At 39.5% G+C, this 14,993-nt stretch overlaps 1 protein-coding gene across 4 annotated transcripts in view; it reads right to left on the bottom strand.

Moving 5' to 3' along the window:
- Positions 1-14,993, bottom strand: part of MYO1B (myosin IB) — a 125,542-nt gene that overhangs the window by 60,174 nt on the left and 50,375 nt on the right. For all 4 annotated transcript variants that reach the window (XM_065669943.1, XM_065669947.1, XM_065669944.1 and 1 more), the window contains exon 4: positions 1,725-1,819. In XM_065669943.1, coding sequence (XP_065526015.1) covers positions 1,725-1,819 — 95 coding nt within the window. The remainder of the gene's footprint in view (positions 1-1,724; positions 1,820-14,993) is intronic.

Raw genomic sequence — 14,993 nt, 5'->3', positions numbered from 1 at the left:
ATAAGATGGATTAGGACAACACATAGTGACTTCAAGATAGCCTTTGAACATCACTGAGAGAAAATAATGGCCCTGTCCTTCATTAGGTGCTGTGTTTGGTGCAGTAAAGACACCAGGAAGGGAATCATCACCTTAACATAGAAAAACATTTAAAGACACCATTCATTCAGGTAATGTACCGTATTTTCTGGCACAATGTTACTATCAATTAGCATATAAACATGTAGCAAAACAAGAACAAAATTGGAAATAAGTAATAAAAAAAAACCCAATTCTTCCAGCCGAAATATACCAAACATTCTGGCTTCCAAAATCTAAACCAGAGTTAAATAGGATCTGTACTAAGAAGTTCGTTTCCTCAGCTCCAGGAACTTCTTTCCTGCCCCTTTAACTCCCTTTTTTATTTCAATGAAAACCTGACTTTTCAGTTAATAGCCGCATTTCAGCAACGGTAGTTACATCAAATGTCAGAGACAGAATAGCACATATTCTGAGTTGATGATTGACTTGAATTTCAAACCAGGTATTATTCTGTACTCACCTTTCTGAAGAAGGAATAATTCATATTATGCCCCATATGGCTATGAAAATTACAGAAGAGTCACAATTTCTATACAAATCTAAATCTACCAGAATGCTCTCTACAAGTAGAGAAGTTCAGAAACTCACAGCAATACCAGCACTGAACTCATTTCTAAAGTCTGAACTCCTAAACAGAATCTCTAGCAATCATATTATAGGAACCTGATTATTTTAATATACACTTTTACTGAATACACATGTGTTTTCATGTTATCGAGCTGAAAAGAAAAGGATTATATTACAAGATTATATTTCAAGCCTTCTCAGCTGGATGTTACTAATCAGACAAAGACAAAGCTTATGCTTTACATTTTCACAAAAGGCTTGGAAAGCAACTTCTTGTTATGCACTTTAAGTCTTCCTCAGTATAAGCATAAAAAGCTCCACATTTCTCAGATTCAAAGGAAAAATCTCTTAAATTACATGGAACAGATGTATGCGCTCACACCCGCTGTCTCTTTTGCAAGTCACCTCAGCTTTAAACTGTTATTTCAGAAAATAACTGGCTTCTTTCTTTTTTAAGGCTACCTAAAATGTTCTGCACTCATGCAATCCTTACTTGATTTCTGCCATTCCATTTTAAAAATTAGCAGTCATTTTCAAGGCAATTCCAGCTTTGCCTGAGAAACAGTGTTCTGGTACCTAAACCAATGTCAGAATTGCAGCTGAGCACGAAATGTCCAAAGTAATCAGCCACTATTATTTATTTTCCTTGGATAAATAGCATAATCCAGTTTAAATGGATTATTTATTAAAAGATATGCAAAAGTATCAAAGGATTGTCTTCCAGTCTAGAAGGCCACGAGCATTCAGTTTTTTCCATGTTCCCCACAGGGAAAGCCTGAAAGTTTTCTGGCCTTGCAATACTCTTATCACAAACCAGCATTACTTTTGTATGACTCTGCATGCACATGAGGACTCTGTACTAACATGCAATAGGATGGCATCATGGTGACTAAGTGAAAAACACTAGTTTATCTTAAGTTCACATCTACACCAACAAGCCTGACAGCATTCATCTCCTGCAATTACTAGACACAAAAATATACAGGTATCTCTCAACTCTTGCAGACTCTAGCATCACTTTGCAAGACTCTGAACAACTTTCAGTGTTTCTTAAAAAGATCAAAATTGCTTATTACCTGTTTTCCCAGCTCCACTCTCTCCTGTAATAAGGATGCACTGGTCTTTGTCCTGGTCCCTTAAAGATCTATATGCTTCATCTGACAGAGCAAAGCTGCAAAGAAAGAGTTAATTGAGAATTAGATAAATACGAGCAATAACTACAATCTGTCCTTCACATCCAAGGGGGGGGGGGGGGGCACAAAACTAAAATCAACATAAACAAAAACCAAGCACCAATGTTCTCTAAGTGTTTAAACACTCGCTTTTCATAATATAAAGATCCACAGAAGCAAAATGGATACCTTTTCTTAGGCTTATTTAGACTTTCTCCAGGAACAGGAAAGCACAATGTAAAGTTTTTCTAAAGATAGCAAACTCAAAATAAATTCACAAAATTTCAGGGACATTTTTAATAAAATGCCATATTCTTTGTTGAACAAAACATCAATGCATCAAAAGGATGTGTTCTGGCTAAAGACATTTACAAAGAAGGAAACAGGAGAACCTGAAGACTAAAAATACCATAAGATGTAATTTCTACTCTAGAGTGTATGAAGAAATCTCAGAACCTTATAAAATATTGAGCATTTTAAGCATTCGAGTATTGCTGGACTTTTGCATAAATGTGCAGAAGTGTTTCCCAATAACTGCATTCTTAACTCAGTGAGGGTGATACCATGTAGTGAAATTAAAGAATATAGTAGGAATCAGCAGCTTTTCAGTGCCAAAAATATCTTTTCATGGAGCTCTGAACATCATGACCCTGCAACTACTGGGCTACAGTTTGAACCCAGATGTGCTTTGTTGCTATGCAGCACCATATATTTTGGAGAAATGCAGATGTGTTATATATAGAGAGTTTTCTTTAGTAGCAATTTTGAGACACAGAATGGGTAAAACTGATTTTGTTTCAACTGCATTCCATATTCAGTTAATGGAATAAAGAACTCTGGAAACCAAGCATTAGAACCCCCTGGAAAAACTTAAACAAGTAGTATATGAAAGAGCACACAAAATCTAAAGGAAAAAGACACACTTGCATTATACAATTTAAAGAAAAAATCTGGTAGCCAAACACAGCATATTTTGCATGAAATAAACATCCATTCCACAGACCAAGGGCTCCATTAGATTACTGCACCTGGTAAAATATTTAGTGTTTGTATGTACTTAAAAGCAGATATTGTTTATTCCTTGGAATAAACAACCCATGTATGAAAACCAGAAATAAACTCAGGTCAACATGAAATGCATAATCGTTGCAGGTTCAATGCGACATTTTAGAAACTTGATCTTCATTCTCTGACAGTTCAGGAGCTTTGCATTCAGCTGTAGCGATAAGCCAAGGGGCAATGGGTTCAGACGTAAACAGGGGAAGTTGAGACTGAATATAAGGAGGAAGTTTTGTACTGTGAGGGCGGTGAGGCACCAGAATGGGTTGCCCAAAGAAGCTGTGAATGCTCCATCCCTGGCAGTGTTCAAGACCAGGTTGGATGGAGTCTTGGGTGACATGGTTTAGTGTGAGGTGTCCCTGCCCATGGCGGGAGGGGGGGGGGGGTGGAACTAGATGATCTTAAGGTCCTTTCCAACCCTAACTATTCTATGATTCTATGATAACTTCAAATAGATAAAGTATTTGTTTTTAATAATCTAACCATATAGTGCTTTCACAGGCAACCACAGCCCCTTTAAAGATAAGCAGGCTCTCTGTCATGAAACTAGTTGGGGGTACCATGGATAACCCAATGCAAGCAGTGAGAGCCCTATAGAGCCTTTTCTAGTATACTATAGTTTGTTCATACTATTGTTACCACTGTCCCTTAGCTCAGGCAGTTCTTCCTGGCTTTGCTCCCCAAAAAAAGGTTTACAGAGGGCATGTCATATTGTCCACAGTTTATCATTATGCGCATATGCAACACCATTTACACTTCCTCATCAGTACTAGATTCATCACATATTTGTTTATTTGGGTTTTTTATTTTTATGGTTGCACCATGTTATCAGCTCAGCAATCCTGCAAGAGACCAGCAAACCAAGCGGGGTGGTAGCACTCTGACAAGGTTGGAAAACAGGTAAATGAAACACCTTTGAAATACCTTTTTTGCTACCTTTACTGCTAATCTCACCTTTTCCTCCCTCTCTAGCTCTCGCCAATGATGCTTCTGTCATTCATTACTCCTTCTTTGTGTCCCTCTCCTGTCCTCTTCTCTCCTGCAGCCTGTCCAGTGACATGACCAACCAAGAGGTCCATCTATCTCACTGCTTTTCTCACTCATGTTGTCCAAGGCATTAAATTACTATTCTTCTCTCTGCACAGATGGTTGGGCCGTCCATTCAACAACCAGGATCATTAACTCCTTTTGATACATATACCACTGAACCTGAATTAAGACTCAAACTTAACACTGCTATGGTGATCGAAGCATTGGAACTCAGTAGCTCAGCTGGAGGTGAAAATGTGTTTACGAGAAAGTAGCAGGCTGTAATGTTTTTAGCATTACAACAAAGTCAATTTGTGATGCAGCCAATATGCTGGAGAACTAGCAAAAAAATAATGTTCTACTGCTGCTGAGAGACCGTGACACAATTTCTGGCATCCACATTACTGTCCAGAATCCAAACTACAGTAGCAGTGACAATTTACCAGACTCTCTTACAGGACATATTTGGGAAATTAGTTAATATTTGTTGAACACTGCTGCAGGTAGATTTGTAAGTTCAAGAGTACAATGTGTGGCACTCAGAAAAGCTTGTTTCAGGACACATTATGTTTCTTTTTCAAGCCAAAAAAAAAAAAAGGGAGTAGGATGAAAAGGAAAGACATTAATCTGCACAGAGCATTCACAGGCCACTTGAGACAGCTTTAATACTAATGCCATGGTTTCCGTTGTTGTCTGGGGAACTGTCTTTCAGCAGAAAGGTGAGATGCTGAGATGCTTTTTAAACTTACAGACTGGATGGCTCATTCTGTGCCTGCTGTCCTCCAAACAATCTCAGCCATCAACTAGTATCTCACTGTTGAAACAACTTTCTTGGCTGCAGTCTCACACCGGAAAACAAAGTCAGCATCAAGCACAGAGAAAGTATTCTCTCTGTTGATACAATGAGTTATGAGTTAATCAGCTTAGTAACCATCCATCTTTTCTAATACATTGAATTTTAGTTTCCCAACAGCCCCTGACAAAATAGATTTTACTGCTTGATGTATTTATTAACTCTGCCTGCACTGCACAAAATCATGTTTTTTCTCCTTCCACAGGATGGGGGAGAGAGTGGGATTTTATCCAGTTCTGGTTAAAATCTAGTCAAGAGGCACTTGGCATACATTAGCTTTTCCTCCAATCTAAACAATCCAGAAAAGCCTAATATTTCACAAGTGTATCAACTGTTATCTGCTACAGAGAAAAGGAAGTAATTTCAAAGGAAGTTTTGTGTATGCACTTATCAGAAGTTCCCTAATAGAAGTGTTCTAAAATCTACCTCTGACATTTCAACAACCGCTCCAACAATCCCATTGGAGGACACATAATCAAGCTTGGTTTTAAATAACTAAGATTTCTTTGTTTTTCTGGCATTGCATAAACAGCATTAGACACACTCATGTCAAAGTCTGAACAAAGATCTTTATCTCGAAGCAAAAGACAGATCTCTTCATTTGTCCTGTTGACTTTCATGGGATACCATTACACCCCACAGTCCTTCCTAGCTATTATCACCTTCTATCTTTGCAATTAGAAAAAAAGCAGCAAACAAAAGAAACACCCAAACTTTGAGTCTTCTGGTTCAAACTCTATTTGATCCAGAAATAAATGTTCATGCTATTCCCTATTTGTTACAAACTTATAAAGTAATTTCATTTAAGGTCATTTCAGTTTAACACAGTTTAATGATCCACAGACCACAAAGAATCCTTGTATTTTTTTCCTTTTAGCAACATTAAGGGAAATGGCTTTGTAAAGTAAACATTTGCAACTATAGGTTTAAACCGCATACCACTCTTTGAGCCACCTCACTATTACAGAACCTAAGTAAAAGCTGAGAATAGTTTCTAGTTTAAAAAGCAGTTATAAACCATGTGTTTTGAATTATCTGGTGAGCGTGTCAGCAGTGTCGTTTACCATACCTTATAATAAGCTCTCCTTTGATTTTTAGGTTTCCATGAATGAAGATGACATTCTCCTACCACAATACACAGAAATATTTACTGGAGTTCTCTTTTAGCTAGGGCTTAAGTATAGAAGCAATCTGAAATTGAAGCACCACCCACACCTAGCTCAGGAAGAAGGCTCTGCTTTTTTATAGCACTGCTTTTTCAGCCACATAGCTCCAGATGGCCAGATCTGTCACAAAGTCCTAAACCAAGAAGAGTCTAACAAAGCGAAACACCAAATAGGCCTCTCAATTTTCAGCAGCACAACAGCATCTCTGTGCTCTAACAAAACACCAGGGTCAGGAAGAGATGGGTCCCACCCATTCACCCCAAAACAAGCATCAACTGCTAGCTCTTCAGATGAATGCTCAAGATTGCACCTAGAATTACACAAGGGGCAAAAACCTTGCTCTTATTGTCATAAACCCAGCTCACAGGAGCAGCTCTTCTAACATCTTTTTCTTTTCAACTAGAATTTGACAGCCATTGGTACTTCTTTCCACCACCATTTTCACTCTTCCTCTCACTTCCTTTAGCATTCTCAATTAACAGTAATTAGTTAACACTCTTTAAAATTCTCTCTGATTGCTTTCTCTTACCCACTGAGTCAATTCCCTCATCCCATTTTCATTGGCGGGTGCTTTGATTGTGAAAGTCTCAATCCCCATTTTAAAACACTTATTGCTTAGTCTTGGCTTGCCACTGCCAACTTGTTTGACACTTTCAACAGCAATTAAGAAAAGCTCTCTTCTTGACAGTTCCAGTTCCTCACGAAGCAGAGCCCTGGTAACACTTAATTTCTGCTCAACTGTGTCTAAAAACAATGGCAGGATACTAGAAGTCAGTGGTTATCAAAGACTATATACCACGCTAGACTAAAAAAAACAGCTGTAAAATGTAAACTATACATACATTTTTAATGTAAATTTTACATAAAATGTAATTTCTATTAATTCTTTAAAGTTTAATTAAAAGCATCATTTAAGTTCTCTTCCTGGATGCACAGAAGTGCCCAGTAACAGACTAACAAATTATTTCCTCCTCTCACAACAGGATCAGAGTTTGTTTGGTTACAAGAACTCCTAATAACCTGAGCTAGGAATAATGGAAGCACATTTTCTAAAGTGCTTTGAGGCTTTACGTTGTAAATCATCACTATTTGCTATATGTGTTCCTCCACGCCCATTGAAGCTCAGTGGAAAATTCACCATTCAGGAAAAACAACCGTAAGAGATTATTTATAGTATTAGCTCATAGTGCAGAATCATTTAATCTAATTGCCCTGAGGACAAAAAGTGTACTCCCATTTTCCATGATTACAAACTGTCTCATGTTCAGCACTTTGACACACTTGAAAAGAAAAGGTTGATTAGCCTGCCATTGGAGTGAATAAAGTAACAGCTAAATTGATGGAGCATCAGCTAGGATAGACCTTCACAGGCAAGCAGCTGCTCTTTGAAAAATGCCAATCAGGAAGAAAATACAAGAAGTTTAAACACCAGGATAAAGAGGTGTGCTAAGACAGATGGAAAGCCTTTTCTTCTATTCATACTCTCCGATTTTATTCTCCTGGTGAGCAGAGAAATCTGTTTTATCAACAATACTATGTGGCTAATATACACAGCAGAAAGGTACCTCCTACGTAAGCTTCCCCGCTTCGTTATTCACGTTAGCAACTGTGACGTTAGTAGATGCAGAATAAAAGCCCAAAGCTGTGCTAATCAGAGCATTTGATTTGTAAGAAGCAGACACAATTTCTGGAAGGCAAGGGAGAGAGGGGAAGGGAGGGTGAAGGGGACAGACAAAGCCACTCTTGATTTTCACAAGTAAACCACCTTGAAACACAGGCTAATATTAAGTCAGAGAGATTTATTTTCTGTTCCAGTAGCCTAGGAATACTCTCCAATTCTTATATACACATGGCAGGTTTAGCAGGAGAATTGATTCCAGCCAATATTCTGAGGTCTGGACAAGAAGAAAATGTTCTTTCTGAAAATCTTGTCTTTCTCAGGATTAAGCAGATTTCAGACATTGCCAATGTGTTTCGCCTCAAAAATGTCCCTACAGAGAGGTCCAGACAATGCCTCTTCCCCAAATACCATGTTTGCAAAACCTCACAGTTCACCATAGCCTGCTCTGTCCCCGATCCTTTTCCCTGTGTCAGGATACCACACATTTCCCCTCCAAACAAGTGGGAATCAGTTTTGATCACCTCCTTTTTACTGACAAACCAAAAAGATGTAGTTTTTTGAAAGCCAGCACTTTCCCCAGCACTGTACACAAAAGCCAAAAACGCAGCCTCTGATTTTCTGCCTATTTCAACAACATCTAACGCATTTCTTTAGAGCTGCACATTAGCATGATGGAAAACAAGAAGGGCCTTTTGCCACAAGCCTATGACCCAACTGTGGCATTATTTTCCTCCAGCCTCCAAACTCCAACTTTCCTCCAATGCAAAACAGGATCTATGAAGCTTTCTGATGCAGACAACAAAATAATTTCTCCGTCTACCTTTTAGCAAACACTATCAACGCCAGTGAGTGTGTCCACATCACATTCAATAGCCCAGTCCTGTAAGATGGCAGTGAAATACATCCAGCGGACTGTCAAGAGAGTGATCTGGGCATGGGTCCAAGGTTGGGTCCTCCAAAGTATTGTACTGTGGTGGCAGAGCACTGAGACAGAGCTTTGGTTCTGCACATAACCAAGCCAACAGGTCCGTCCTCCTTTCCTGGTAACACGTTAACCATGGAAAGCCCACTAGGGCGTACCAAATTGAACTAACACGGCCCTGTGCCCGCTGTACACACCATAAACAGCTGCAGACAAACAACAAGTATACCTCGTGAATTCATTCGCCTGAAGGAGGGAATTTAAATATTTAACTCTTGCTCAGAACACGTTCCTGTTGTCAGCTGAAGAGAACATATACATAAACCAAGGTGGCAGAGGAGGGGTAGCAAGTATCTCCATGTCATGAGCTTTCCAAAAGAGCAACTTGGCTTGGATCCACCTTTGACTACTCCCATTCCTTGAAATTACATCAGCCAGCTGGATGCCATGTAACCATCACCTCCTCACCCATACAAATAAATAAATAAAGCCCATGGGTTTAACACGAGCAAGTAACTCCCATTTCAAGGCATAGCATTAACCAGGTGAGTCTGGAACCAAAACAGCCTCTCACCCCACATATCAGGCTGTGTTACCCAAGGCACCAACCAGATCTCACGCAATCACACAGGAGGACACAGCTGGGCCTCTTACAGACCTACAGCAAATCTGTAACATGCACTGCAATAATTGTAAGTTGCTTGGGAGAGAAAAGGTGTTTCTATTTATGAAAATAATTTTACTGGCCTATGATAGCCTCGAAGAGAAGTACAGGAAGTGTCTTCTACCGCTTTATTGAAAACCATATTTAATTAGATATGGTTTATTTCCTAAGATAATCAGCACTTGCACGCTTGATTTAATGACAGCCTAAACCAGCCAACTCCTTACATTCAGTGGTTTTATTGCAAAAGTATATGCTGAGCCCTTTTGGTAGCCATTTCTGCATTTGGAACTCCAGACTTTTCCATGAACTGCCAGCCTGACAGCCTCCTGCCAGGGAAGCAGTTAGATGGCACACCAGAAATATCTTTGGTGAGTGGTTTGGTCTTCCCTACGGGCCTCCTCAAGCCTTGCAGTTCCTGAGGTAGAGCTTGTGAGAAATTAGGATTTATTCCACTAAAAAGCACATTCCCCAGTTCAAATGGAGTAGCAACAGGTCAGACAGCTGAACGGGAAACGAAGGAAAGAGAGGTGCGAACTGATTTGCCATGCTTGGCTTCTACCAGAGTTTAACTAGAGGGCACAAAATGCTTTAAACTCCCAGTTCGCTATTTCTTCTGCATACTAGCAGATATGAATTGCACCTCTGAGGTCTTGCATATATATGGAAATGAAGGGTTGGCTGGACAGGGAGTAAAAGAGGGAGCAGGGGAAAACAGTCATTCCCCTTCTGTGCTGAAATAACCAGACTCTCAATACTGCACAGAAAATTGAATTTGTTTCTGTACCTAATACAGAACATGTCTGAAAACCAGGGGAGTTTATTGGTCAAACACATGTGCTCAGTTCATGTCAGCTTTGGCCAAAGTTTACATAAAAGAAATCTTTTTCTGTAGAACAAGACATGCTTTGAGTATGCTCCTGCACTGTGTGAATAGTACGCTAAAACTCCCCAATAAAAGTGTAATTCAGCTGGACTTAAATGACAAAGCATAATACATATTCCACCAAAACAAAACACTTGGAAGCAGTTACTCTTCATTTTTAAAACACAGACTGTGGCTAAACACAGGTCCTTATAATTATCCATAGCTATTTCAGAAAAAAAAAACCAGGCCCAAAGTAAAGGTTAAGTGAAATATGTAGAAGAAAAGACTCTATAACCCTGTTAAAGGAACAATGATCATTATAGCTTGGCTCTTCCTGCACAGATGGGAATATAGTGCTAGCTGCTTTTTTTCCTTTTTAAATTTATTTTTTAAATAGGAAGTATCTTTGGGCCTTATAGTTTGAGCTTGTTCAAACCAGTGGCAGAGCACAGATGCTCCATGTAAAAATGCCAGCTTTTGATCAATTTGCGATTGATCTTGCAAATGAAACCATGATAAATCTGTACTGGTTGTGAGGTTTTCCTGAGGCAGAGGAGTGGAGAGTGCTGCTCTTAGGATTCCATGAGAAAAAATGTTTAGCAAACAGGCAGTGTGCCATGCTGCTTAGCAAAAAGAAACACCTGCTTTTATTTGCAGCCCTAAGAAACGTCACCCTCAAGTCAGAAGGCAGAAATGAGTTATTTCTGCCTGATGCAGTGGGAGCAGAGATATAGCAAGTCAAGTTTTGGCTTCCACAATAAGCATGCATTGCTACCATGTGCTCATGCAAGAACTTCTCTCTCTGCAAATAACTTTATTGCAGAAGTATAAATACTCTCAGACAAGCTTGCTCTACTCTGCTAACTGGGGAATGAAAAACAAATTTATTCCTTTATTCTAAAGTAATTAAACATGTTGTAGTACTCAGGGGAAGAAAACGAGTGAAGTGTCCAGTTTAACATACTCAGTTTACAGAAAGGGACATGCTTTCAAAGGTCTCATCTCACAGGACAACAGCATACTGTAGCACGACTAAACTCCAGAATGCTGCACATACCTTAGAGCTACAGCATATCACATAAAAAGATACATTTTGGAGTGACTTCATAGTTCTGCCTGCCGAGATGGGTAAAGAAATGGCAGCCATGCATTAGTGTCATAGACTGCAATGAAAGGCAACATTTTGCCATCAGAAAAAATGCCAAGCACTCCACCGAAGTCACATTACTGTTTTGAAGAAACAGGGGTATTATCACATTCTTACAGCTTTTGTAAGCTGAAGTTGTTAATCATCAGATTTGAAACCTAGGCTCTGTAACTCAAAAGCTAGCACACAGCTGCCCACAAGTTTAGCAGAAACAACAGTGACAATAAAAGTAATGCAGTTATCTGGAAAACATCTGATGGGCAATGTCAACACTATGAAATTACATAGGTATGTTGCTACTTCACTCAGAGGCGTTAAGAAGAGGACTTAAGAGTTACTTAACAAAACTACTTGGTTTGTTAAGTTGGACAAGGCTGCTTCTTTTTTGCCTCCCAGCTCTCTTTTCCAAATAAAACACCTCTCATGAACCCCTGCACAAAGTAGGCACTAAAGCTTATCCGAGCTTCTGAGAGCTTCTTAGCTCAGGTACAACATCAAGCTAAAGTGTCTATTTGGTCTATAAAAAGGCATTTGCTTAAGTTTGTGCATGAGATTTGTGCATATATATATGTTCAAAATTATCCACAAGCAGTCAAAGCAAGAAATGAAAAGCCTTCTTCAGACTGCTCAAACACCAAGTTTCAGTTTAGCCCCCATGGACTGTTTCCAGGGATGATGTATTTCATCTGTGTCCTTGGTTGGTTTGCTGGTACTCAAGGAGGATGACAACTGCACACATTTCTTTTTGCCTTGCAGATACATCCTCGCTAAGACTCATCTTGGAGTAACTATGATCAGTTGCGGTTGGAACTCTACAAGGTTTAGCAACTAAAAATCATTTCTGTAGTGTATAAAAAGGAAGCTGTATACAAGAAAAAACTGCAAATTTGGACTAATTTACTGAAATGACCACAATTAAACTGTCTTTGTACTTCAAACCTTTGTTTGCAAAGCCCAGTGCCAGCTCTCTTATCTATTCAAAACATAAGTAAAAGATTATTCAGTGTGCTAGACAGTAAATATTAAGACTGTGTATTTCCTGATTCATAACATGAAAAAGTTTAATAACCCAAACTACATTAACTATGATGTACCCAGAGTTGAAGAAATCAGAGCCTTTTGCACGAAGTTGCCAATAAGAAGAGATTGGAAAATGTTCTGTGGCTAAAGGTGATATAAGAGCTCGAATTTTACTGAAGTTTCTTTAAGCCTTGTTTATGCTGCATCTAAAATCATGACAAAGGCTCCCAGCGTAGCAGATGGGCATTTCCTGGTGTGTTATAAACTGCTAAGGGAAAAAAAAAAAAAAGAGAAGAAAAGACAACCATTAAACACAATGAGACACTTCCAATGAAAGGACGACAGATGTTCTTAATTGCAATTTGAAATCCCAGATCTTAAGGGAGTATCATGCTGCCCATTCAGGAAAGGCACAATGAAAATATAAAATCGGATTTCTCTCATTTCTGACAGGGCTTCTACCTGCTCTCATTTTTCCAGCCTGCATTTAAGAAGTAAACCACAGTAGTGCCTCCTTTATAAGTACTTCTCATTCTTTCCAGCAGGTAAAAAGTCCCAAAATTCTAATGAAAAGAAAAATGAAGCTGTTGGATCCTTTTTTAAAAATCAGGTTACATTTAAAGCTGCATAAAGAGCTCAAAACCACTTTTATTTCCACGTCCTACCATAACATCAGTCAATTTTCTAATCAGACCTCCATTTCTTTAGGCAACACGAAAAAGGCTAGTCGTAGTTCTAGCCTAGACATACAAATGTAGAGCTGGAAGGAGAACTATTTGAAACGTTGGGAAGAGACAAAGAACAGTTATGATCTTTGTCTGCCCAATATGGAGAACTGCACTATAAAACTGAAAAATTACTGCAGGTCTTTTCTTTTAAATGCCCACTTAATTCAGTCATCCCAAGTGGATTCCCAAGCCTTTTGTGTATTAGAGGGATTCTACTTCAGGTGAAAATGACAGTTAATTTTTAAAGAATCTCGGAGTTTTATGTCCTAAAAATACCAATGGCATAATGTGAACACAGGCCAGAACACTCCAGTTCCAGGAAAATGAGAGAAATGGGATCTGGCAAAGAAGTCACCGTTAGTTTAGACTACTGGCGCATTAACACACATCTACAGCTATCCAACATACATTATGGCTTTTTATTCTTTCTTTTTTTTTTTTCTGATTATCTTTGCTCTACCAATCTAGCCAAATCCCGAACTTTTTTACACTTACAAATAAACACAGACTACACCTAATAGACTCACATGCAAAAAAAAAAAAAACCAAAACGAAAGAAGAGAGGTCATCACAGATAACTAAAAACATTTGACTCTCGATCCCCAACACGACTGAAGTCAAACGTGAAAGTATGCTGTGTATACAGAGGTATGAGTAAATATTTGAAAACAGTTCTTGAAACAAAGTTATTTTGTGGAGGCTCTAAGCCAGCAGTTAATTCATGAAGGATGCCCCAACATTATTTTCCTTCATACACCATGACGACAATTATAAAGTTACAGAAGCATCTGGAATAGATCTGGAGTTAAGGGGTTCCCTTACAAACTTGCCATGTTTCAAAGGTATACCCGATTCTTGCATTTTTGCAAGCTTCTTCAAGAAGCCCACTGGACACGTGAGTGTTGGCCAGGACCACAAAAAGCTCTCCAAATGAGAAACTGATGGAGGAGCCACTGGAGCCAGGTGGGTCCTGCCCAGAGAGGGGGTACTCTGGCAGCAGGGCTGCCAGTACTGCCAACTGGTACAGCTGTGAGACCAACACTGTGAGCCAGGGGAACTGGTGCATTTGAGTAACCTTGTCATGGCAGTGTATGCTGCTGTGGCTTCTGAGGGACCAAAAGATGCTGGAGTGGTGAGACCAGAGGCAGAGTCCTTTCTGCCTCCTGGGGTATCTGGGAGGACAGCCTTGGCAGTGTTCAAGGCCAGGCTGGACAGAGCCTGGGCAATATAGTCTCGTGTGAGGCATTCCTGCCCATGGCAGGAATGTTGGAACTAGATGATCCTTTCCATCCCTAACTATTCTATGATTCTATGACAGTTTTGTCATGATGCTTTTTCTATTCCGTGTAGTCTATACACACTCCTTAGATTAGGGAGCATTTAAATGCCCCAACAACATAAAAATCCACCTAGACTCCACAGCACCAGACTGTCTGATGTCTGGGCGAGCCTGGGTGCAGGCAGCTCTGGCAGCTCCACCTTACCTGTGGTAAAGCTCTGCAGCTACACACAGCATCATGTTTTCACATTGGAAATCCTGTGTCCTGGACACTTAGAGAAGAATGGCAGCACCAGTGCAATACAAAAAGAATTTGAAGGGCCTTTTCATTTCTTAATTTAGGCAGCACTACTCAGAGGACCAGTGGAAAGGCTCATTCCAGTGAACTTTGGAATCCCATGTAAATGTCACTCCAGACCATTTAAAAGCTAAAATAAAGCACAGCATTCATCTATACACTGCCTTTCCAGGCTGCTTATATTTCTTGGGTGTTGGTTGCATTTTTTGAGCCTCTTTACAACTGCACATCCTGCTATAAATCAGTTCCTGTATTATTATCCATTATTATAAAATTTCGTGCAATCTAATACCAGCAGCAAAAAAGCAACTACTGCTCTTGTCAATAAGACTACACTCACCTCTGAAGCACTGGGGTGAGAGAGATGGCTGCCCCATGTGCTATCCAAACCAACCAAAACAGCCCTGCTCAGATTTCAGGAAAAAGCTAAATTCATTGTTGTATGTGAGAGAAACCTTGCTTTACACCCTCAGCCTTCCAGTTCACCCATTACTTCCAAAATGTTCTTCAGAGAATTAA

The sequence above is a fragment of the Lathamus discolor genome, chromosome 3 (genome assembly GCF_037157495.1).
Source record: "Lathamus discolor isolate bLatDis1 chromosome 3, bLatDis1.hap1, whole genome shotgun sequence".
NCBI classification, from domain to species: domain Eukaryota; kingdom Metazoa; phylum Chordata; class Aves; order Psittaciformes; family Psittacidae; genus Lathamus; species Lathamus discolor.
This window is presented reverse-complemented; position numbering and strand designations above follow the sequence as displayed.